Genomic DNA, 23,455 nt, shown 5'->3' on the forward strand with positions numbered 1-23,455 from the left:
TCCATTGAGAGGCTTGCGGAAGGGAAACCACAAATGTATTACTCGCGTTCGGAATATCAGCATCCAAAGGGCGAGGACGAGGCGGCTCTCTAGCTTGAGGTGCACCCCAAGGCGATGCAGGAGGTGGCTGCCTGGTTTGCACCTGATATTGCTTGTCGGCCGCGTTGGGAGAGGCAAGTGATGGAACTGGAGATTGCTCGAAGTCACGATTGAAAGTAGTCGACACTTGAGGTATAGGAGGCTGTTGTTGCTGCGGGATGCTTTCTGGTTGCAAATGAGGAGCACCTAACCCTTGCAGGAAACCTAAAACCGTCATATGTCAAAAAAACATCTCGCAGTATTGTAAATGCTGGCTTACCACCTCCTGGTATGTCCGGCTGCCTAGCAAGAAAGTCTGGTTGTTCCAGTTGACCATAATATCTCTGCGAAGGTGCAGAAGACGGCAAAAACGGATCCACGGTCGTTGGTCCAGTCACCATAGCATAAGGCGACGAGTCACGGGCGAATGGCGTATGTCCCACAGACGAAGACATGTGCTCGAATCGGTTCAGCTGACGTAACTGCGAGAGATCCTGTGGTGCGCCATTCCAACCTTGCATACTGTTCCCCTGCGGTATTTGCCAAGGAGTTGAAGACGGCACGTCAAACGAACCGCGATTCGGTTGAAGGGCAGGCTCATTGAACACGTTTCGAACTGATTGAGGGATTGCTGCACTGTCATTTGATGAATAACTGCCAGTAGCACTAACTCGTCCGTTCAACGGGATATCCGAGGTAAGGCGTTGAAGGCGGCTACCGACGGCTATAGGATCCGGAGATATTGGCCCTCGAGCAATGCTACCTCCGCCAAACGAAGATGAAGGTGACGCGGACCCAGTCGTACTCGTACCTGGGCCCGTAGCCATTAAGGAGTCCAAGGTGCTACTCCGCCCATATGATTGTGGGCTAGGTTGACGGGGCGAGTCCAGGATCCCTGTGCGTTGTAGAAGGGGATTCAATGTAGGCGCAGATGGCATATACCCGAGTCCAGGAGGGGGTACATTATTGCTCAGCGGTGAAAGGAAAATACGTGCGCCTAGAGCCCGGCGCTTAATCTCCAAGAGCGGCATAAAATCAGTGTCAATATCGGTCCTCTTCATCATGAGATCGTCAGTGAAATAATGCTGGTCGTGCCAGAGTTGCATGGTTTCTCCAGGGAACGGACCTTCAGGTTAGGTAAGTAAAATCTTCTTGGTGCTCCTGGCGGACAATCCAATAGTGCTCCTCCACCACCAGGCATGGCTTCATATTCCGCACTTGTTACGCCTCAAGCCCCGCCCGTGCAGGGCAAGCGTGACATAGCCCACCCTTTCAAATATTCACGAGAGGAGATGCTTCAAGTCTACAAAGATGCTGGGGGATTCAGCGAGCTCCCAATTGAGGTGGAACGCTGGGAAGGAATAGTAAGAGAGCCCGCAGGTGATCCGGTCTGCCTGAGCGACTTCAGTGAGACGGAAAAGAAGGTAGGCGTAAAGTTTTTGATCGGCCACATGCTCCCTTTGCTCAAAGGCCAAAAAAAATCCCAGCTATACGCATCCTCGTTGAACTCCGAAATTCGACGTCGCCAGTCGACAGACTATATGGCACAGAATGACCGTCCTAAAGGCGGACCATTGAATAGTGGCTTGGGCCTCATGGGGAGGCGTAGGCGTGGAGATAGTACCGGCACGGGTATGTGTACACGGTCCGTAGTCTTTGTTGTGCATTGTTTTACTTATGCCTGCGCATAATGCAGACCATCCTCCTCTCTCCTTGCCACGAAAAACGTCGTGGTCTGGTACACCCGGAAGTCTTGCGTCACCTTCAACAGCCTCCCCGCGTAATCGTATGGGCAGCGGCGGTGCATTTGACGGCATTCTTAATGGCATTGACACAGCGTGGGGCAGTGGCAAACGGCGCATACAGTCTGGACAGCCTTTCACAGATCGTGTAGACGAAGAAGAAGAGCTTCAGAAGGACCCCGGATCTTCAGAAGCAAAAGAGGGCGCATATGCATCCGGTCAGAATGCGCTGGACTCCAGGAGCGCCCAGCCTCGAGAGCATGGCCCACCATCATCAGAAATCAACATTTCGCAAAGTGCAGGAAATAATTTACATGACACAACCGATGGGGCCACTGGTCAGAGTACGGACTTAACAAACAGGACCGGAGGAAATACCTCGGACTCGATCGATCTAACTAAAGTACAGTGGTCTTACGTGGATCCTACTGGGAACGTACAAGGTAATAGAAATTGTCGTTCAAGACGGAGGGGGAGGAGGCGGGGAGGTCGCAATGGGTTTGGCAGGCTGCTTGCGCATCCACTGGTACTTACAGTTCAGACCGTGAAATGTAATCATTTGGAGGGACGACTCTTACCTCCGGGCCAAAATGCATCGAAGTAGCTGTCATTCTGTCTGACAAGGTGATGTTCAAAGTCGCCGAAAGAGATTTCGAAAGTGCTGAATAGTTGAGTACTAAGTAGTTTGTCGCGAGTTGCACGAGGCTGAGGTCACGCTCTCAATGTCGAGCGGGTCGCGAATCAAGAAACTAGGGCCGGCTCCATTTTCACTTCCTTTTTATTATCCTCGCTGTACCCATAAAGCTGTCGGGCAACACAGCCGCGGTCCAAAGGCTTTCATTGCAGATAAGATTGTTGTAATTGTAGTTTGCGTCACTATTTATATTACTCTATATTACCGAAATGCGAATAAAATAATTGCGTAAAAGTCGTCAATGCGGGGAGTGTGTGTGTTCTGATCAAAATCTATGAGTCTAACGGTTTTGCTAGCACTTTTCCAATACCCTTTGACGAATACTATCAGCCCCCAATAGCCTAGTAATCGAATAATAAAGTGCACATACCTCAAAGCAAGCAATCATAATCCCACACGCTGGTGCGATTTTTGCCATCCGGGGCGTGAGTCCAGCAAAGAGGCCGGAGACCCCCTCGGTCCTGACTACCTCCTTCAAGACGGACACCACCGAAGTGGATGGCGCAGAAGATCCGCCAGAAATCGAGGACATTACGAGGGCTTGTCGGCGCGTCTTTGCCGTGTCAAAGGGCGACACAATAATTGCCGCGGTTGTGCCGCTCACTGCACCACTGACAAACGCAGCAGGAGCACCATGGAAACCTCTGCCTTCTAAAATCCTTTTTAATCGTTCGTACCCTGCCCAATAAATTCCGCTGAAAGGTACATCTCGCCAGAGTGTGGGACCGACTCCGCGCCATAAAGAAAGCGGACCCTGCCTTTGTGCGACCTCTCGGATAGAAACCAAAACAGAGCGAAGGGTATGAGGAGTGTCAGGTGATATAGGTGTTGACTGGAGATTAGTTCGAATGAGTTCTAAAGGAGACCCCAAAGTCGAGATGAAGCTTCGTGCAATGATACCAGCAAATAACGGTGTAAGAGACGGCCAGGGGGATATTGGAGGAAGGGTAACGCGGAGTAAATGGTCGTATGTCATCATATAAAATGTCGATGAAGGAACGCCAATTAATCTTCACAAATAATAAATGAGAAAAATATATCTAGAGCGATTATTAATGGACATATGGACGTACAATGTTGTTCCCGCACCCTTCCACAGCCCCTTCATGCCTTCTGCTCGAACAACATGTCGTATTGCATCCCAAAATCCGTTGACCCGTTCTGTCCGCAACACTCCGTGGTCCCAGATGCAGACAACTTCGGTTGCTAATGGTCGAGCGTAAGATGACATATTGCGTACACAGCCCAAAGCACTGTTCGGTTGACAGCATCCATTAGGCGTTGGTGGTTTAGGGAACAAAGGTATTTGCGGTGGAGGCTGCGTTTGTAACCTCGTCTTCACGACGTCGAATGGAGTCACTACGAATCGGAGTCAAACCAAGAAAAGGATGAGTTCTGTAAGGATAATACGCACTGGTGAGGGCGGTGAGAGTCGACCCAGTGGCGGCTGCCACTAGTTTTGCATTGAAAGGGTCCATGAGGGCCACCAGAGAAAAAGCCACTCAGGCAATGGCGTTGAGCGCTGTGAGGGATGGACACAGACCGGACGGTGAGAGACTGAGAAAGTGCAGCCTGGGACTAGCCGTCGGAGTCTTCGTCATTCTTGGTTTTTCGGCACGGATTATCTGATTATCCTCTTTTGGTACGCAGATCATTACTCAATCAGAAATCACTGCTTAAAAACTATCCTCATCAGCATTTGTACAATACAATTACAAGCCATTTCGGCGCGTAGTCAAAACCATAGGCCATGATTACGAAAATGTCCCGGACACTAGTCCTTAGTAACTACAATCTTCCCGCTGTTTTAGAAGTCCTGGTACGGAGGAGGCGTAGAACCATCACCTTCTGCATCCTTGCCTCCGGATCCACCTTGCTTTGCTTCCGCCTCCTTCAGTAGCCTGTCCCTCTCCTCTTTTTCGAGACGCTTCTTCTCCTCTTCAGCCGTCTCGTACTTCTGCGGTGCGGGTGGAGCTGCACCAGTGTTGTGTAGTAGACGCTCCCGTTCCTCGCGCTGGAGTCGTGCCTTCTCGTCCTCTGCACTCTCAAGCTTTCCAGCAGCCGGACCTGAACTTCCAGTGTATCCAGGCGCAGCTCCGAATGGCGTGGCAGATGGTGGAGACGCAGCCTTCAAGTCTTTGAGAGATCCGCTAGCAGGTCCTGGTCCGCCCACGCCAGCAGATATGGGGATACCGGTCTCCGCGACGGTGGGTTCGGGTACATGGAGCGGAGTAGTTTTGGCCTCCGCAGGAGACGTGGAAACGTTGGATACAACGGAAGGCGCGGTGGTCGTTTCGCTGGCTTGACCAGACGGAGGCGAAGCCTTCGGGGGGATCGGGGCCGGCGCATTATTCAGTGCACCAGGATTAAAAGGAGGCGGGGATGCTCCTGTTCCTCCGGTAGGGTGGGGTAGATCAGCCTGGTGAACCGCTGTATCAGCTTGTTCCTCTTGTTGCTGCCCAGGCAAGTTCAGTGAAGCAATGCTTGACAGTTCCGCCGCGTGGGTAACACCGAAGCTTCGTGAGTCCGTCCGATTGATATCGGCGACAGAGGGTTGGAAAGAATGAGTGATACTTCCTGGCTTGAAGTTATCTAACGCCTGCTGAAGAGAAGCTCGAGTCGCAGCTGTGGTTTGTGCGCCAGTGTAGGGGTGTTCGGTGGAGGGCGGCACAGATGGGAGGGCAGAAATTATAGGGGCCGAAGCCTCTGCAAGAAGAACGAGCTTTTCACCATACTGCAGAATAAGAGGCGTCACTAAACCGAATTTCTCCGATATAATTAATTTACCTCTCTGAGAGCAGCCCACTTAGCACGCTCCGAGTCCGCAACTGCTTTCCTCTTCAATATCTCAACTTCCTTCTCAGCGGACTCATCTTCAGCCTCGAGCTTCGCAAGCTGCTGTTTGAAATCGGCCAAGCGCTTTTCTGACCCTTTCTGCATGTCATGTTCAAGCTTGGCAATCTGACTTGCAAGGCCAGAGCGATTATTGCGCCTCGGTTCAAGAGCCTTCTCAGTGTTGCGGAGAGTCTTCATGGATGAACGAGAGGCATCCAATTGAGTTGCAAGGGAGGCAGACAATGCGCCGTGAACGAAATTAAGGTACGCGAGTCTGTCCGTTACTAAACAATATGGTAAGATATGCAGTGATTCATGGTGCAGGCAGCATAACGACAAACCATCCTTAATATCTTCGTGTTGGACCTGGCCCCACGTGTATAGCTCCTTGCTCTGAGATTTTGCATCTTTCTAAACGGGAAGGACATCCATCAACCAGAGCAGATGGTCATACAGGATCCGGAGAAGCTTACAGAGACGCTCTCAAAATCAAGACAGACGCCTTTCTGCGAGGTGATTATCCGCTGGGTAGGTGAAACATTGCTACCACGTCGGGCAAGTATAAGCAAAAAGCAAAAAGGCGCATACATCCACGAGTTACTAACGAGTATTGCATTTGCAAGTTCCTGAACTGGTGGGTCAGGCTACCGAGTACTTGGGGTTTGGCACCAGTCGCGCCTTGCGCAGAGGATTGATTCGTCGTCGTGCTGTCAGACGAGCCGCCCTGTTGCAGCTTCGCCTGCAACTGGGAGACTTGACTGGAGATCGGCGACTGCTCGTATGCAGACTGCGCCTTATTGGCAAGCGATGAGAAGAAACTGGACATGGTGGTTGAGGGCAAGCAGACTATAGATGGATGTGGATACGGTGATATGGGTTTATATACGCGATAAAGCTTGCAGGGCCATACGCAGTCTAGCTGCGCGTCATAGAACGCTTCACTGCCCACATACGGCGAATAGTTCTCACGGTACGAAATAGAAGTGCCTGGAAATATTACTTACGAATATCATTAAAAAAGTACCGTCCACACAATACCTACAGTCGGCTAAATCTACACCATCACCATATTACGAACAACAGTATGCCTACACGACAATCTTTTTCGATTTCCCCTTCTTCTCCGAGTCCTTGTGCGACAGGAACTCCACCTCCGTTGCAAGTGGGCCCGCAAGTTTCGCTCCGTCGGCGTAGCCAAGCACCTGGGTCTTGAAATGTTTCCCAACTGTCTCAATCCTCTTCCGTAACTTCTCATCGTCTGTCTGGTTCGAAGGAGCAAGTCGTGTCCAGATAGAAATACGGTAAAATTGCGGACGCGTCGAAACAATGACTCCGGTCACTAGCGACTGCGGTGCTAACTCATCGGTGGAAGCTCCGGAAGAGTCGAATGTTTCTCCAATAGCAGCAAGCATCTTCAAGGTCGTCAATATCACAGTTAGCAATACCTCAAGGAATTCATACTGTATATAGCCACATCTTGTCAACATTTCCCCTATTTTTGTCCTTAGGCAGCTGGATGCTCCATTTGCCACCATCTTTATTTGCTTCGTCCTCCCAAGCGGGGATAATACCCTCCTTCATGATATATAGTTAGTGGGCTGCAAGCCTTCTCGATATGAATATTAAAAGAACCTTGAAAAGATAATAGTTCGCCTTTTGCGGCAATTGCGACGGAGGAACAATATTATTGTACAGCCTATAGATATTTTAATGAATGTCAATTAGTTTCTGCTAACAGTAACGGGCTGTCAACTCACCCCCAAAACTCTTCCACGCTATCGAAATTAATAACTCGTTTTATATCCTCCATCCAGCCCATTGCCGCAGCTGCGCCGGGCGTCTGAGGTAGTGGCGTCTGGGGTGCAGCTGTCATTGGCGTCTGCGGAAGATTTCTGCCCTTCGTAGATGGCGAGTCGAACCAAAGAGTCCATGGCGAGAATAGAGGGTGCTGTCAATGTACAACCAAGCATTAATTCGTCAACATGGTTGTACAGAGAAAAGATGTGCGACGGAACCGCACTTTGACGTTAAAATTGGTTGGATCACTAAACACTGTCCTTATTCCCTCCGCTTGAGATTCCATGTCAACCTCCTGAATTTCGCCATCCTCCATATCGTCGCCGTTGGTTGCCGCCTCCGGAGAGGCGTTGGTTACATCACTTGTTCCGTCCGATTCTTTGGCTTCGGACAAGGCGGCGGACAGGGCAGCTCTGGATGCCTGCATCGCAGAGGCCGGGAGCGAGGAAGCCGATGTCATCGCGACCGACTTTGATGGCGAAAGTATAAAATGTCACTGTGTCGAGCACACGACCTCGGAGATGAATAGAAACTTGGTGGAAAAGAGGAACGGCTGGCCAAGCAAGAATTGAGTAAGTAAAATACTTCGCAGAGAATTAGACTAGCAGTATCTGGGAGAGAGTAAGAGATTGAGGGAGAGCAGCAATGGTATGATTATTGAACGAAGTGAGGGAAACGGGACGCAAGGCGTAGTTATGGTCGATGTGAGATTTCTTTTGCAAAAACGGGAGGCTCGGATCGCTATCAGCAGCACAACAACGCCACAGAAATTAGTCATCCACTGATGGCGCATCACCACGTCGCTGAGTTACTGAGACGGCTTTGCCCCTTGTACCTGCAATCGTCTCTCTTGCTAGATCTCATCTTCGTCGTCACATGTGTACTAATTAGAAGAATCTTGCAGGATTATGGTATCGGCTGGCTTGACTCGCACGAATAATAGTGGCTTGATGCGCTACAATCTTTGATTTATCCTCCTCCCTCCTAATACTAGAGCTTGTATTATCCATGCTTTAGAATCTAGATCAATGTTCTATCCAACTTGTCTGGAAGTGGGATTCTCTATTGAAATTTCCACTATTGCTTTAATCTAGATCACAAATTTCTACTAGTTACTACACCAGAAGGCTCAAGCCTGACTTTTATGAAACAACCACCCTCCTGCCTTTCAGTAGACCTAAGCATTATGGCTTTATCCCTGCCGGGGTGGTTATTTAAGTTTAGGAAGACAGCCGCGCATGATGATGCTGGAAAAGCTTCAGTGATATACTATGCGGATTCCTCGTTTGTACACAGTTCAGTCAGCTGCAAATCAACTTAATGAGGGTATCAACATTCACAGCTCAGCTTATTTATGTGGGTGTGGAGCTCCAAGTTATATACAGCAGTTCATTGGCTGAGTCTAACTGGCATAGTATGTAAATCCCATTAAAACTGTATATTTCTCATTACGTTATTAATATTGCTTCGAAGTCTCGGAAGCCGTATGGGCTGCCCAGCAGCAGGCTGGTAATTCGTCAGCCTGAGGCCTGAGCCAATAGCATCTTGCGCAATGCTGGTCTAGGAGAACAGTAATTATCCTACTTACACGTTTCCTACTTCTTAACAATCGCTACCACTCGACTGCTTGGTTGGGAACGGCTCTTGATCCGTCTTGTTGATTACCTTCGTACCTGTGGCCCAATTCTGCTCGACGCTCTAAAGGCGTGGAAGACGTACTTCTGGAGCTAAGAGACGACTAATTGGTGTCATCGTGAGCCGAACCGGAGGCTGCATTAACCGTGATTTTTGCGTGAGTTCCAGTACGGAGGCAACGTTACTTGCCTACACTCTTCCCCACAACACTTGATGCTGCGGGTATCCCATCTTCCCTTCAGAACGCGTACAGGAAGACGCAACCTAATCATGGTAAGATGTGCTGCTCGATTCTTCCGCGATAATTTTGCATATCGAATCAAACGAAGCACTTTGCGCGTGACGCTTGTCGGTTCCCGGGTAAGGTACAAACGTACCTCACATGTCGAAATCTACTCTTGGATATCCTTATGCGATTTCTACCGCAAGCCCCAGACGATTGAGTTATGTCCTCTTCCGCTGTGGCGCCCATAACTCTCTGCTCTTGATATTCGTTCTAGAAGCCTCAATGTACTGCTCGAGCCTCTCAGTCTATCCAACATCTAAGCAGTACAGGTCGTTCGAGTCTCATCTCAGGACTTAGTAATCGCAAACACTGACTTAGGCATCCAGAGCGTTTGATCTGTCCCCTAGTGTGCAATCAAGGTGTTCCATCTTTCTGGTCAGCAGACCTTTGGGTAACCTGGATGGCAGTAAGTACAGAGCTCTGAGCACCTATCATTTGCCACTCACTCTATAACGGAAAATTGGATGCCAAGGCACAAGGCTTTACTGCGATATAGTATGCGATGAGACAGAGGACCTGTTTATTCTGTCAAGAACAAGGGGGACCACTTTCTTTTTTTCATGGTTCTGGATTTTCGCTCTCGCTGACCCGAATTGCATGCTCCACGCTGTATATTCAGGCCCCTTATTACACAATGCAGTGAACATGCGAACTATGATCCTCAGGAGCTGAAAGGCTTCTGTGAAGAGTAGGTATCTCTTCACTGAAGTCTTATTACATTTTAAGTCCCCCTTCTGCCCACAGAACACTCAGGCTCGAATTTGTCGTGACAGGCTTCTCAAATTTTTATCTTGATGGCCGAAGACTTTCTTCTCTTGACTCTCCCTTCATATCTCAGCGATGAGTATATACGAACCTATTAGACTGTATAGGTATCTCCAGCGATCTGTTGCAACAATCGGATCATCTAGGAACTATTAGCAATTTTCAGAAGTCTTCAGAGAGACACAAGTTGGAACGGCTTCAATACTTTTATATTTACCTGGATCCGGAATGTGTGGGAACCTCTCGATACATGCACCAGGTGTTTAATTCTTACAAATGTCGTCAAAGCTGGATTGTTGGCCCACTTACTCCCATCGGTGCTCCTGCCCAATTTACCATACACAAACTTAAGTCGCATGATCATGTACAGCCCTTTCCAAACAGCAGATTAATTTGCAGGTACAATTCCCCAAGTGAAATAGATGCGAATAGGAACGAAGTGCATTACAAGAGGACATGTTCGTGTCACAAATCATTTTAGGTCTGAACTCAAACGCTTGAAACAGTGGGTCATGTTGTCTGTAAAGGGCATCTCACTCCAAATTAGGCAAACCGGCGGTGGTAAGCAAGACAGAAAGAACCTCCCAAAACCCTATTAGAATTAATCTTCTCAAGAATAAAGAACATCTAGAAGTCGAACGAGGTCTAAACATCGGAATGACCGTATGCTTCAATGGTCTATATTTGACTCTGAGTGATTTCGCTGGTAAGAGCTTGTACGCATAGGGCGCCGATGCAGATGCATAGTTAGGCCATGTGCTGATGCATATGCATGTCTCATATTAGCATGCTTTCACCATGCAATGCATGCAGCATTTGTGCACCTAATAATGATTAGTACTCTGCACATGCAGTACTGGTATAGCCATGAGATTTCAGTGAATGGCCTTGCATAACCGGATAGTGTCATAAGAAGGACTTCGTGTCTGCTTGTTCGAAGATCGGCTTGAACGCGATTCATGTATAGTACTGCGGGATGGACGAGCAATAGACGAAATGTCAGAACGCGGGTGCGAGAGAGGATAGGATTACTGACAGTCATACTATGATAAACCGCGTCGGAAAGACAACCCGCCATTATACAAATCAACTCAATAAGCTCCCACTACAACAACAGGAAATAGACCCAGGCCGAGTGTGCACAAATATAATATAATGAATAATTGCGACGTTACACGTACACGTACAAAGAAGGCACGTCCGATAATGGTGATCTAAGTTTAATTGCGACACGTGCTTGGGAATGGAAGACGGCAGCGAATTGAACAAATAAATATATCTTAGACGCAGTTCTAATTCTGCGGGCTCGAATCGTTTACCAGAATGTAAGGCGTCTAGCATACGGCACGAATATCATGAAGAGACGGTGGACAGGAAGCATAGATCTTGCATAAACGAATATACAGAAGGAACGCAGGAAGGTGATAAATTGCTAGAAGATGATGCCGAACGAGAGCTAATGAATGATTGAAGCATGCAACGAATAGTATCAGACAATATGAGCAGCAATTTTTGACTGGACCGGGGAATGCTCGGGCGACGGAATGGAAGGGCAGAAGCATGAGGATCAGGGGAAGGGATACACAGGCTGAATGTATGCGCTGGCTCCAGTCGCAGTTCCAGTCGCAGTCTCTGTAAAGCAATTTTGCATTGATTGTGGCGCCAGATCTGCCTGGCCCGATGTGGCAATAGTGTGCCGACGCATCCCGCTCGAATTCATCTTCGTCGCATTGCTTCCGTTCACACCAGTACTTGAGCTTGAGCTTGATTTCGGTCCCGGCCTCTCGTTCTGAGTCAGTTGTTGCAAACTCGTGTTCGGTGTGCCTAAGTTGGCATAGTTGAAGTCCGTAGTTGCCATAAGAAATGGCGCCGCTGAATCAGCATCTGCGCCAAGCTGCGCCTGCAGTTCGGCATACTATGTTCGGCCAATTGTAAATGTGCTTGGACTAGGGTTAAGAAGTCAGGTAAAATACCTTAGTCTCCGCTTCTGCTTTTCGTATGTGTAATTTTGCGGTAGTCGACTTCAGGTATACGATCATTGTCTGGCAGGTATCGGAGAAAGACAGGAAAAACGGGAAAGACGAGAATTTGCAATGAAGCGAAAAGCATTAACACCGACTAAATCATGCATGAAATTACGGACTTACTCGAATCGAGCGACTAGTAAGGCCACGTCCGGAAGAGACACGCTCGACTGGAACAGGTTCAACACCAGCAAGACGTAACTGGTTGTGTAAGTATACAACGTATTGCTCAAGACAGTCGAGATACAGGCGTTTCTTGTCGTGCGTCGAGATTGTATCCCTTATGAACGTGATCAGTTACGAGAGGGATGACTACTGGGAAATATATCCTACGGATCGGTTGGGGGAAATCCAAGGGCCTCTGATTCATGCGTCAGCAGTGCCTTACGGCGTTCAGCACGACGACGGTCCCTTTGTATCACTTCTGCGTCCAGTAGGGACAGCTCGTTGAGGAGTTCCACCGGCGTGGGAAAGGTGTCGCTTGGCGGCGCTAGGGCACTACTGGGTTTAATATGCAATTGCGACCTTTCTGGCGGAATTGCGTCGGGAAGATACGGTGCACCATTAGGCTTGTCTGAAGTACAAAGGTCGGACGGCAGAGACGGAAGCGCATGAGCAGAAGCGACGCGCGGAATTGAAGGGACTTGCGGCATCTGGATTTGTGCAAAGGAGGGTCCATTGTCGCATGACTGGTTCGACCCGACATAAGCAGATGCACAGGGAGTCGACGAGGGCGAGGGTACATTGCGTGAGAGCATGGAAAAACATGCCATCTGCGTCGCTGTGAGTTCACCCAAAGCTACATCTCTCAGGTTCGTTGGCTCGGGTTGCATAGGAAAGGACCCTAGTATTGTACCATGAGCACCAGATGAAAAGGCAAGTGAGGAGTGAACGTTGGAGTTATATGCTGCGTTGTCGAAAGCTTGCGCAGTGTTAAAGAATGCGACTGGTCGTGGCGAATGGAGAGGGACTTGGTGACAATTTTGCGGAACCTTAATATATTGGTTCTGAAGCTGAGATGGGCCGGCACTGGTGGTGATGGAAAGAGGATAAGGCGCAATGAGCATGCGACGGTCACGACGACTTGAATAGATATGCGAAGTGCTAGTATCCGCCTGGTCATGCCGAGGACGAGTGAAATCGTCGTAGGGGATGTCGGGGATATAAGAGCTAGTCGATGGGCTGCTTAGAACGGCTGGAGCCCCGTCAGACTGGGGAAGGAGATGGTTGGATGTATGGACAAGCATGGTTGTGGGGATTGTGTGGTGGAATTATGGCGCATCGGAGAAGACATGGATGGTATAAATACCACTGGGAAAGACAGCGTATGACAGAGAATCAGAAGTGAGCTAGAGTGTTCATTCATTCAACCCTGTTCCGTAATATTTCGGCCGGCTGCTAATGTATGCAACGGATACAGATTTGATGGCCATTCTCATAAGCGCTTTGCTGGGTGGCGTTAGACACACGCTGGCCTAGATCGACACTTATGCCTTGGATCTCAGATGCATCGGCAGCCTCTTTCAATTGCATCGACATTTGTTTACCACTGGCACAGCCTTCCATACCGTGATGCAGTACGTAACCGCCATCGAGAAAAGTCAGGAGGACACAGGACGAGCAGAGAAGTAACACATAAAACGGAGCACACTCTAGAACTGACTCGGGACAAATTCGAAAGCTGAGGACACAGGAACGATTAGAATTTGACTTCTGAATTTGACGCAGGAGTAATGTGCAAATGGCATACACGTGACGAGAAACTGAGGGAAGCTTTTAGCCTAACCCTACGGCATCTAAAACTTTTACACCCTCGATCTCCAGCTCAAGCTGACCAAGCACAGGATCACATCGCGTGTAACTTCTTCTTCTTCTCTGCTTCCTGTACGGATGAGTGCTCTCATATTTCGTAACTCAACTTCCGGCAAACACAACGCAATTTACTCCTTTTATGGAAAATATAGTATTGTATGATATTATTTTTAAGTACGCAACTGTGCCGTCACAGTCGCGCTCAAATATGCTTCAAATCTGAACTCCGACATTGACTATATCTGCATCATTGTTTCTCCCCATCTCTCCCATTTGTTTCGCTATGCAGGACGCTCAGTATTCGGGCACTCCTCACCAGCACTTTGACCAGTCTAACACCCGGACGCCTCACAACGTCCCTCCAAAGTCAGCTCAATCTTTCAATCTTGCATATATGCATATTTCAGGATGTTAAACTGACGCCCGCACTAACGCTAGCCTAAGCCCTGTTGACCACGATAGTGCGATGCAACCTTATTTCTTCGAAAATGTCTACCAACAGGCCCTTCCATCTCAATCCCAAACCCTTGCGGACAAACCAACTGTTCCTCCGGTCGGATTCATGCACGATCCGTACCAGAATAATTCTATGAGACCGCGCCCGCCAGCACTTCAGACGCAAAACCTGGTCAAGGTCAATGAACACCCGTCTGAATCTCCGTATTCAAGGCCACATAGTTCTATTGACAGCCCATGCACGCAATTATCGACGCCGATGACGCCCGCAAAATCGCTATTCTACATGAATGGCTCTGCCGCAGATAGCTTGACTTCCTTCTCTCCTTCGTCAAACACGAGCGGAGAATCTGCTTCGCCAGAACGAGCTTCTCCAGTAACTGACAACGCTCCGCTGGACGAAGCTGCTAGTAGTACATCACTTACCGACCACTCTGGCAATACGACCGAGCGTAAAAAACGCAACTCTAGGCGTATGTGGACTCATTCGCTCGAGAAATACATATTCACTCCCCATGAAATGTAGGTCATTTCGCCCTTTCTTTCATCTTATTTTTACGCTCCTTTGTTATCGACAGTTCCGCATCTCGTGAATACTCGCTTCCTCTTTGTTCGAATCTCATTCAGCTGTTCATTCACAATGCTGACGCTGTGTTGATTACCAGTGCGACTTTGGGGACGCCGCATCGGCGTACAATATATTCCGCCTCACTCGAAGCACACATTGATCGCCTTCACAGCCAGTTGCTCGGCATTGACCTCTTCCCTGTGGATGTCAAGGATCTCGAAGTGTACAGAGGTCTAAATTGCAAAATTGCAAAGGTGCGTGCTTCTAGTTCTGACCCCCTTGGAATTCGACATTTCCCTTTGGAGGGTACAATTCCCAAATCACCCCACTCTTGCGAAATGCGCTTTCGAGTACTCTCGTTCCCATTGTTTTCGCGTCTTTATATTCGAGAATTAAATACCTTCTTATTCTTATATTTAATGTAACGCACTTCCTTGGATATGTGGCATTCGGTGATTTGCTCCTTGAATTTCGAGGTCCCCGATGATCTCTTCCATGTGTTTACATTCGCTTCTTTATATTCAGGGTATGGTCGCAGGACTGCAGCATGACTTCGTCCGAGTCCGCACACAACTACTTGAAATCGAACGTGCAGTGAGTAACTAACCATTGTACTTACTTTACAACCACACCTTCCCCCTAGCTCCGAGCTCTTGTAGTAAAACCTGCCTCGTCTAGCCTTAGATCCTCCCTTCTTCTCGGTTACACTCTCCCATGACTCCACTTATCACATGTCTCGTGAGCTACTTCTGATATTCTTGTCTCCGTAGATGAATAACGCTCGCGAGATTGCAGCAATGCGTGCGAACCACGAGAGGATCAGAGCACAATCTCAAGGGCAGGGGGAGACTTACGGACTCGGGTTGTCGAGTAACTTTTCTCGCGGAGCGTCACACAGTAATAATCAGCCGCGGGCTCATGATAGCAATTGACTGCGTTTTAAACAGTCTCGTAGTGCTAGAGAATAGCAGGTTACTCTCCAACGAGACTCAATTGGCTCTTCGGCGATAAATTTATTAAGCATCCGTAGCTACTGTGATGGTTTCTCAATCCCGTCAATAAATCCATTTCTTGTCCAGCGGTTGAGTGGGCTTTTCTCTGTTGAATTACTTACGAGAGGGTGTGGAGTGGTCAGGGAAATACATGGACATCTATCGGATTCCGTAACCTTGTCCACATGGTTGGCTGTTGATATTGATAAATGTACAAGCGCGTTCCGAATACTACCACGAATTAAATAGGCGGGGATGCTGTCTAAGGGGATTAACAGATTGTCCATCGATGAGGATAACTTAATTTGAGCAACGGATGAAATAGATTTTATCAAATATGGATGCTGAGTCTGATTCATTAATTATTCAACTACAAAGACACTATCATACCTTTTATTGGGGGACCAGCTCTGGTATATAAACTTAATAAAGGGCTAGGGCTAGTACTTTGCTTGTCGATATTAATATCTGAAAGCATAACCTGTACACTCTGCCTAAACGGGAAGTTTGGCCGTATTTGGCATACACACATGATTGCCACAGTTTGTTACGCCTTTAACCATCACCACCTCCCCAGCCAGCGCTCCATTTCCCTACTTTTAAGACCGAGGTTACGCGGGAGGAGATATTATGGATCAGAACGAGCTAGAGACTTTTCAGGTGCAGTTGTCACAGGTTGAGCTCGCTCTCAAGGACGACCCTGAGAACACGGAGCTGAAGGACCTCGCTTCGGAACTGAAGCAGATCATAGACCTCACTCAGTCTGCCATTTCCCAGTCACAAGCTCAGAATAAGCCAGAAACTAGTCGTAAGACGACCCAGACAGCCGTCGCGGGTGCAAATGGGAAAACTTGGACGGCTGGGGATGAGTGCCTCGCAAAGTACTCTGGAGACGGCCACTGGTATCCCGCACGAATCACCCACGTGGGTGGCGCAGCAGACAACCGCGTATTCAGCATTGTATTCAAAGGCTACAACACTACTGAGCTTGTGAAAGCTAATGAGCTTAAGCCTCCCACTGCGACTCATCTCTCCGGACCTGGACCGTATGGCGGAGCATCGGGCGGCGCCGCGGGCAAGCGAAAGCTGACGAAAGAGGACGAGGACGAGCGTGAGCGCAAGAAGAAGAAGAACGAGAAGAAGCTTGAACTCCGCGCTGCGAAAGCAAAGGAACAGAATGAAAAGAAGGCCAGTTGGCAGAAGTTTGCAAAGAAGTCTGAAAGGAAGGGCATCCACATTGCTGGTGTCGCGGGTACGAGCATCTTCAAGACGCCGGACAACCCGCATGGAAAGGGTGAGGCCTTCGTTTCGGATGTATTTTCTTTTCTTTGCAGACTGTTTTGCTAACTACGACCTTTCTGTTTTTCTGCAGTTGGTGTGACGGGCAGTGGGAAGGGCATGACTGAGAACCAATCAAGACCAAAGAACAAATTCGTGGTAGATTCAAACACTACCTCATGAATAAGTACTAATACATGTACGTTTGTACCTTTCCCGACCAAAATATTGACTAACACCCGAGAATAGACGCGCGTCTAATCTTGGGTCCTTTCGTCAATTTCTCTCCGCTTGCATACTGTTAATGGACTACTTCGTTTATTTCCAAGGCTGCATTAGACGTTAACTGCGAAGGAATCGAGCAGTGTTTTCCGGATGCGAAGGTCTAGGACCGTGGTGCTTATCGCCGGATACGTATATTTCCTTACTGATTTGGACATGACCGACCCTCACCTTCGTATTCTTCCCCGACTTGTGTATATATCTCCAGAATTTGCACCCGTCAACCACACGAGCTGCCAACAGCCGCGGGGCCTCCCTTGTACTGTGTACGTGATTACAGTCTGTAGAGATTCAATCAGTTGCTGTTCATTCTGTACCGTAAAGTGAGATCAGGCAAGACTCCCGCCAATGTCCAGATTCATTCCAGTGGTAAAGGTCTTGTTGTAAGTGGCAGGTCGTTGATATTTCTCTGGAAGAGGTGCTTCAGGAACTTGTCTTGCACAGTTCTAGCCATTGAAACCCCCCAAGTTGGCAATAGTGTTGATGGCCGAACCTGTAGTGCTGTCAAACAGACACCGGAGGGATCCTTTGGATTTCAGTGTCGTGCGTATTTCGTCCCAATGTGGTGTACACGCTGGTCTTCGAGTGCACAGGGTAGTTGTACGATCTGCCAATCATTTGTTCATCGTTAGCCTCTTTGATACCCACACGACATATATTTTGTGGAGATGTTTCTTTTTCGAACTGGTTATCCTTATTGGCTTAAAATCTGGGGTAACGCCTCGTTCGATCATGAGAGGTCTTCTGACTGACAGGGGTTCGCTGTTTCGAAGTGTGCAACATGCCGTTATCCCGCCCATCGTTCGGTACGGCTTCGTAGCAATCAATGTCTCGACCTTCTTCGGGCGCCTGGACGATGTGCAATGGCCTTTGCCCTGAGCCACCTGCTATGCGTGTGAATGAAGGCTCAAGAAATTATGGTACTATTGATGCTATTTGTCCGTTCATGGGTCTACTCTTGCTAGTACCCTTTACGCATTTCCTCGGGTGTTCCCCACAGACTTTACTTCGACACCTTGGCCTTGTACCTGACAATTGCTAGGCAAGCAGAAGGTACGACTATTCGTCATACAGTACGTACTGATATTGTGACCTTGGAATAAAATGGCGAGGATGAGGATGTGTCAAAGTGAGTTTGGTCCGAGACTAGCTTGAGATCTGACGCTTTGACGGTGAAAATTGTGCGGACAGCATCGGCGATACAACTGCTCCTGCGGCTCCAAGAAATCCTCTCGGCTTATTTTAGTGAGTATATCAACTATTGAATTGATTGACTACAGTATGTACATCTCGCCAATGAACGTGGGGCAGGAAGGCAAATAGTATGCCGTACAAGCGTGATTGCTACAAACTTACATTCAGAAACCAAAACATCAAAGCATGCATAAGGATAGAATACATCAAATTATTCCCATCCCCCACTGCGATCCAATTTGACCCGCATGTCCTGTTTTGCCTTGCTACCCTTGGGGCGCCCGATCTTGCGTGCAGCACGCCTCGAGTGGTACTTGCCCTGCCGTGCTTGGTTCCGAGCGATGTCTGATACGACGCGCTCTTTAATCGAGTGCGCTCGCGTAAATCTCTGTTGTACGGGGTTCTCGGAAATTGCGATTGGCGCTTGTTCCTCAGCGTCGACACTAGTGTTGTGGCTAGGGTCCAGTCCGGGTACATGAATATCGTCGGAAGCTGCTCCGCTCGGACTGAGAGACAGGGAAGCAGCACGTGCGACAAGTGACGGGGATGGGGATGGCGCGGAACTGCGATAATCTCGCTCTCCTGAACGGCGCGAAAGTTCAGACTCAGTGTCGGAAGGAGACGGCGCGTCCAAGTCGGATTCCAAATCTGTCTCCGCAGCCGGCTGTGATTGCTGTGAAGAGCGGGTCGTGCGAAGCCCACCGTCGTCATTGATGTTCTCGTGTCGAGCTGCAGTCAGAAGGCTGTCGCCCTCGGCCGTGCCTGGCTCGACAGACACATCCAGTCGTTCTTCCGTGGCAGACGATTTCTCGACTTCCTCCATTTCATCGACGTCGGCTTCTTCTTCTTCGACATCAGATCCCGCACTTTCCTCCTCCATTTCCTCATCCTCGACTGCTTCGTCTTCATCCTGGGACTTCGACTCCTCTTTGACACTTTCCATGTACTGCCGTCAATCAGATATATCATCAATATCGCATAATAAATCGCTTGAAAAAAACAATACAGACCTCTTCCAGAGTTTTCATTTCCTTTTTACTAAACCCGCTAGCAGACACGACAACATCCAATCGGAAGCTCTCCCCTTTTTCTTCACCTTCCTTCACGACCGCCTTAAAGCGCGGATATAACACACTTTCATATCGGAACCGTCGGCGGAAGAACCGTCGAATACATTCGACATCCCGATTGAAATACCTGGGAATATGAAAGATCAGTGCTTCTCTCCGTAACAAAACATATTTTCTGGTAGGATGAGGAGGCAATACATACCATTCAGCGTTCTCATGTGATGTGCTCACCATCTGGGGAAAGTCAATAACAACTGGTTCTCCGGTAACGCGGTGAATTAGAATGTTAAACTCGTTGTAGTCTCCGTGTATCAGACCGGCATGAGCCAGGCGGACTATGAGGTCCATAAGCTGAGAGTAAAGTTTTCCCGGTGAAGGTAGTTCAGCTATTTGTCGTCTGTCAAGAACAAGTCAGAACGTGGTCAGTATACGACACTAGAGGCGCCTGTCAACTTACAATGGGAAAGCATCGATGTACTCCATGACTATGCAATGTCTAGCTTGATCTATCGGAGTTGGTACGGGAAACCCGTGCTCGTGCAAGACCTTATAAACATCTTCCATTCAACACCTGCTCGACTGCAATTCCAAGAAAGACTTACTTTCATGAACGCCCATTCTTTCTGAGCGGCGAGTCTTGACATATACATCCACGATGCAGACTTTCGCTTTCCCATGTAATCTCGCTTCTGCTTGATCGCACGGAACGAAATGCGTCCTAATCTACTTCTGGGTAAGAAACTGACGGGCGATAGAAAACTTCGCGCTTACCGATGAATCTTCATCACCATTTGTTTCCCTTCTTCATCTGCCACTACGTATATATCTACAAATATCGAGTACTTGAGCAACTATTCAACTCATCGGCGCATAAAGACTAACCAGACTCCTTCCCGACCCCGATCTGATTTCCGACAGAGTACATGGAATCTCTTTTGGACAGTGCTCGCATAGCAAGATAATCATATCCGCCATAGGTCAACCTATAGCCGTCATCTAATTCTTCCGCGGATAAGCCACAGACAAGACAAGACCTAGCGTGCTGAGCTCGACGTACACTTTGCATTCTGGACTCTTGCAATTAGGTTCCGCTTGGCAAGAGATCCAAGAATCTTGTTGACACCTCCACTCCGTAAACCCGCGATCTTGGAAATTAGGACAGTTGGCACGACTTCATGATTCTTCGAGCCCATTTCAACCTAAGACACTCATAAGCAATGCTGCAATGCATGTGTATATGCAAATAACAGGCGGACCGCTGTGAGTACCCTAAATTCATCTGAAGAGACATAACGCAGATCAGTAGCGTCAAGTTTCATTTTCAGTGTTGAGCAGGAGGGATGTCTGGAATTGTCAAAGCAAAAGGAAATTTTGGGTCTGGGTCAGTGGGTGGCTCGTCTGTATGTGAGCGAGCACGTGATACTAAATGATCGACGATGTCATCGAAATGTATGGCTAGATCAGAAGTCTTCATTGCTCAACTTGCTTGCTGAACACATCTTGTCTGGTGTCGTTGCGATCGAAATGGATGATGACTCCCTCACAAATCATCCGGCAATAAGACGAGCAAACTCTGTACAGTCAAATTAACTCCTTTGAACCATTTACAAAAGTGGCTGAATTAGACTTCAAGGCCGCAACCGCCAAAATCCAGCAGTCTGTTCCTCGTAAGCAGACTGTGAAGGGCAAGCAGTACGCAATCAAACACCATTTCTAGGAAATTTGCTGAGGAAGACTAAGATATTCCGTTCATGCATGCAAGTCCTCTGAACTATCCGAAGCAATAAAAACGGCAATATGGACGATATTCGAAACAAACATGAAGACAATGTGGGTAAGTCACTACGCAATGCCCCGCTAATCATGTCCTCAAATTGCAATTCATGTTAGTTATGAGTCAAGCGACATCTTTCCTTGGGATCCTAAGCAGAAGCAAAAACAAATGTTCCACGAACATGCACGCTTCTTGTTGATCACTCCCGACTCACAAGAAGAGGACATAAGCTTACTTAGCGCAGAAGACGTCCTTGCGTATGCAGTCTTCAGATTCGAGAGGGACGAGGGGAGAAACGTTGTTTACGTGCAAGTACACTAAACTAAGAAATGTCGAGTTACTGAATTTAGTCCTTCCAGTTATGAACTACAAACCAGTGGAGGCTCTCGTCGTTCCGGTCTTGGGAAAGCACTTATTGAGAACCTGGAGTCGATCGGGAGAGACTTCAGGATGTCCGGAATTATGCTGACTCACATAAAGTGTGAGGGTTCCTCCCAATTTCGCGAACGTACTTGATACTTAGCTTTCATTCTCAGTGAACGCAGAGGCCGAAACATTCTATAAATCTTTAAAGTAAGTGGGGCAGCGAATATTTAGTCGTTCGTCACAGACTGCTTGCGTTGGACAGTTTCAAAGTAGATATAACATCCCCAGATTATGAGAGGGAAGTGACAGATGATAGTGGTGAAGGTGATGATGACGATGAGAAGGATTCTGACTCGGACGACGGCTATTCGATTCTTTGGAGATCTATACAGCGAAATAAATAATGTTCATCGTTATTCAATTCATCTTGTATGACCTTTCCAAAATATCTTGTCCAGTGGGTGACTTCCCGTAAGATTTTGGAAGCTTCCAAAATCCAAAATACTTGTACCTGTCTTATAAGCGAAATAAAAAAAAATTATTCCAGACCGTAGCACATTTTTCTGCAGTTGTTAGATCATTTTGATTCTATTTCACTTAAGGCAACCTCTGACACATTTCTGTACAAAAAGGGTATAGATAAGATCTGTATGATCTTACTTATACCTTTTAAGGCAGGTACTTGATGGATGGAACGACTTTCTACTCTGAAAGGGGGGGTCAGACCCCCCTTACAGATTTTCAGACTGGAAGACAACAAACTATGTGTGTTATTCAGTTCTCATATCACTTACTCTTACTACCCTTTGCTTATATTCAGACTACTTGTTAAGAGGGAAAACTTAAGGGGGGCATGTATAGACAAGGGGTGAGGTGACAATTGACTGCTCAGTGTCTCTCATCCTTATATTGTATGTATTCTAACTGAGACATTATGAAGTCATTGTCTTGTGGTTTGTCTGTTGATGAACTAATCATCTCATAATACTCCCCTTCAAACTCTTACTAGTCTAAGTAAACTGGTAAGATGTTTGACTTGTGGTACATGTAGTGCTTTAGTTAATATATTTGCTTGTTGATTGTTTGTCTGTATGTATTTCACATTTATGTACTCTAACTCAATGTAGCATTTAATAAAATCTTTCTTATAATCTAAATGCTTTGTTTGTTCTAAATATTTGAGTTTGTCTAATGTAACTGTTTGTATAACAGCATTGTTATTGTAATAGATATTAATTGGTGTATCAGAGACCTGCAGAATCTCTTTGGCTAAATAAGTAAGTGTAATTGCTTCCTGTGTTCCTCTTGTAAGAGCTATTAATTCAGCTTCATATGTTGAATTTGCCACCAGTGTTTGTCTTTTACTTGACCACAAAACTAATGAATTACTCAAGTAAAATGCATATCCTGATATTGCACAATGCCCTTCTTGCATCATACTGTCTGTGTCTGTATATTTGTTCAATATTGATTGATTTGTGCTACCAAGTTGGAGCCAGACATTGTTCATAGTTTTTAAGTACATGTAACAATGTTTAAGTGCTAGATAATACTCTATACTAGGGTCATTAAGGTATTTAGCTAACTGATTTGTTACAAATACTATATCTGGCTGTGTACAGTCTGTAATGTATCTAAGTGTACTAACTATGTTTATGTATAGTATATCAGACATTTGTTTTCTATTGTTATCAGTTTGTAATACTGTTTTTAATTGTGTACCAGGTGTTAGCAACAGTGTAGAGGGGACCTGAAGGCTCAGCAAGGGGACCCAGGCTACAACTATTCTACACAACAGAAATACAGA

The 23,455-nt window shown here is 47.5% G+C and overlaps 9 protein-coding genes across 9 annotated transcripts; 4 read left to right on the forward strand and 5 right to left on the reverse strand.

Moving 5' to 3' along the window:
- Positions 1–1,277: 1,277 nt before the first annotated feature.
- FOMMEDRAFT_154980 (uncharacterized protein) lies at positions 1,278–2,424 on the forward strand (the record flags this gene model as incomplete). The annotated part of the gene is made up of 3 exons (XM_007265402.1): positions 1,278–1,502; positions 1,566–1,710; positions 1,775–2,424. The coding sequence occupies 3 exons, from the start codon at positions 1,278–1,280 to the stop codon at positions 2,422–2,424; spliced, it is 1,020 nt and encodes a 339-aa protein (XP_007265464.1).
- A 243-nt stretch (positions 2,425–2,667) lies between these two features.
- Positions 2,668–4,051, reverse strand: FOMMEDRAFT_19199 (mitochondrial carrier). Its single transcript, XM_007265403.1, has 4 exons — positions 3,929–4,051; positions 3,588–3,873; positions 2,885–3,524; positions 2,668–2,825 (listed from the first exon to the last, which is right to left on the reverse strand). Exons 1-4 carry the CDS (start codon positions 3,990–3,992, stop codon positions 2,787–2,789), a joined length of 1,029 nt encoding a protein of 342 aa, XP_007265465.1. The 5' UTR covers positions 3,993–4,051; the 3' UTR covers positions 2,668–2,786.
- Positions 4,052–4,321: 270 nt separating this feature from the next.
- On the reverse strand, positions 4,322–5,939 carry FOMMEDRAFT_83798 (uncharacterized protein; the record flags this gene model as incomplete). The annotated part of the gene is made up of 4 exons (XM_007265404.1): positions 4,322–5,248; positions 5,302–5,633; positions 5,691–5,760; positions 5,823–5,939. 4 exons carry the CDS (start codon positions 5,937–5,939, stop codon positions 4,322–4,324), a joined length of 1,446 nt encoding a protein of 481 aa, XP_007265466.1.
- Positions 5,940–6,437: 498 nt separating this feature from the next.
- On the reverse strand, positions 6,438–7,606 carry FOMMEDRAFT_133235 (translation initiation factor eIF4e; the record flags this gene model as incomplete). The annotated part of the gene is made up of 5 exons (XM_007265405.1): positions 6,438–6,761; positions 6,811–6,924; positions 6,982–7,045; positions 7,107–7,297; positions 7,370–7,606. 5 exons carry the CDS (start codon positions 7,604–7,606, stop codon positions 6,438–6,440), a joined length of 930 nt encoding a protein of 309 aa, XP_007265467.1.
- Positions 7,607–11,141: 3,535 nt separating this feature from the next.
- Positions 11,142–13,114, reverse strand: FOMMEDRAFT_146012 (uncharacterized protein). The gene is made up of 4 exons (XM_007265406.1): positions 12,190–13,114; positions 11,980–12,136; positions 11,806–11,874; positions 11,142–11,747 (listed from the first exon to the last, which is right to left on the reverse strand). The coding sequence occupies exons 1-4, from the start codon at positions 13,101–13,103 to the stop codon at positions 11,400–11,402; spliced, it is 1,488 nt and encodes a 495-aa protein (XP_007265468.1). The 5' UTR covers positions 13,104–13,114; the 3' UTR covers positions 11,142–11,399.
- Positions 13,115–14,007: 893 nt separating this feature from the next.
- Positions 14,008–15,762, forward strand: FOMMEDRAFT_106123 (uncharacterized protein). The gene is made up of 5 exons (XM_007265407.1): positions 14,008–14,034; positions 14,107–14,646; positions 14,790–14,946; positions 15,218–15,286; positions 15,463–15,762. The coding sequence occupies exons 2-5, from the start codon at positions 14,135–14,137 to the stop codon at positions 15,622–15,624; spliced, it is 900 nt and encodes a 299-aa protein (XP_007265469.1). The 5' UTR covers positions 14,008–14,034; positions 14,107–14,134; the 3' UTR covers positions 15,625–15,762.
- Positions 15,763–16,314: 552 nt separating this feature from the next.
- Positions 16,315–18,123, forward strand: FOMMEDRAFT_27716 (uncharacterized protein; the record flags this gene model as incomplete). The annotated part of the gene is made up of 6 exons (XM_007265408.1): positions 16,315–16,978; positions 17,057–17,121; positions 17,292–17,326; positions 17,453–17,510; positions 17,532–17,627; positions 17,695–18,123. The coding sequence occupies 6 exons, from the start codon at positions 16,315–16,317 to the stop codon at positions 18,121–18,123; spliced, it is 1,347 nt and encodes a 448-aa protein (XP_007265470.1).
- A 1,283-nt stretch (positions 18,124–19,406) lies between these two features.
- FOMMEDRAFT_82658 (RIO1-domain-containing protein) lies at positions 19,407–20,827 on the reverse strand (the record flags this gene model as incomplete). The annotated part of the gene is made up of 8 exons (XM_007265409.1): positions 19,407–19,635; positions 19,711–19,905; positions 19,966–20,054; positions 20,111–20,234; positions 20,280–20,334; positions 20,391–20,504; positions 20,566–20,707; positions 20,765–20,827. The coding sequence occupies 8 exons, from the start codon at positions 20,825–20,827 to the stop codon at positions 19,407–19,409; spliced, it is 1,011 nt and encodes a 336-aa protein (XP_007265471.1).
- Positions 20,828–21,327: 500 nt separating this feature from the next.
- On the forward strand, positions 21,328–22,052 carry FOMMEDRAFT_146015 (uncharacterized protein; the record flags this gene model as incomplete). The annotated part of the gene is made up of 5 exons (XM_007265410.1): positions 21,328–21,338; positions 21,399–21,590; positions 21,642–21,763; positions 21,819–21,855; positions 21,911–22,052. The coding sequence occupies 5 exons, from the start codon at positions 21,328–21,330 to the stop codon at positions 22,050–22,052; spliced, it is 504 nt and encodes a 167-aa protein (XP_007265472.1).
- Positions 22,053–23,455: the final 1,403 nt, after the last annotated feature.

This window comes from Fomitiporia mediterranea (assembly GCF_000271605.1).
Source record: "Fomitiporia mediterranea MF3/22 unplaced genomic scaffold FOMMEscaffold_5, whole genome shotgun sequence".
NCBI lineage: Eukaryota > Fungi > Basidiomycota > Agaricomycetes > Hymenochaetales > Hymenochaetaceae > Fomitiporia > Fomitiporia mediterranea.

Bases quoted from the DNA above. Each gene is read 5' to 3' on its own strand.
- FOMMEDRAFT_19199 (XM_007265403.1), bottom strand. From the start codon at position 3,992: ATGGACCCTTTCAATGCAAAACTAGTGGCAGCCGCCACTGGGTCGACT. The intron at 3,874-3,928 runs GTGCGTATTATC...TCCGATTCGTAG, and splicing joins GACTCTCACCGCCCTCACCA to TGACTCCATTCGACGTCGTG. The intron at 3,525-3,587 runs GTACGTCCATAT...TTATTTGTGAAG, and splicing joins AAGGGTGCGGGAACAACATT to ATTAATTGGCGTTCCTTCAT.
- FOMMEDRAFT_146012 (XM_007265406.1), bottom strand. From the start codon at position 13,103: ATGCTTGTCCATACATCCAACCATCTCCTTCCCCAGTCTGACGGGGCT. The intron at 12,137-12,189 runs GTAGGATATATT...CACGTTCATAAG, and splicing joins GGATTTCCCCCAACCGATCC to GGATACAATCTCGACGCACG. The intron at 11,875-11,979 runs GTAAGTCCGTAA...GATACCTGCCAG, and splicing joins TTACTAGTCGCTCGATTCGA to ACAATGATCGTATACCTGAA.
- FOMMEDRAFT_106123 (XM_007265407.1), top strand. From the start codon at position 14,135: ATGCAACCTTATTTCTTCGAAAATGTCTACCAACAGGCCCTTCCATCT. The intron at 14,647-14,789 runs GTAGGTCATTTC...GTTGATTACCAG, and splicing joins ATATTCACTCCCCATGAAAT to TGCGACTTTGGGGACGCCGC. The intron at 15,287-15,462 runs GTGAGTAACTAA...TTGTCTCCGTAG, and splicing joins TACTTGAAATCGAACGTGCA to ATGAATAACGCTCGCGAGAT.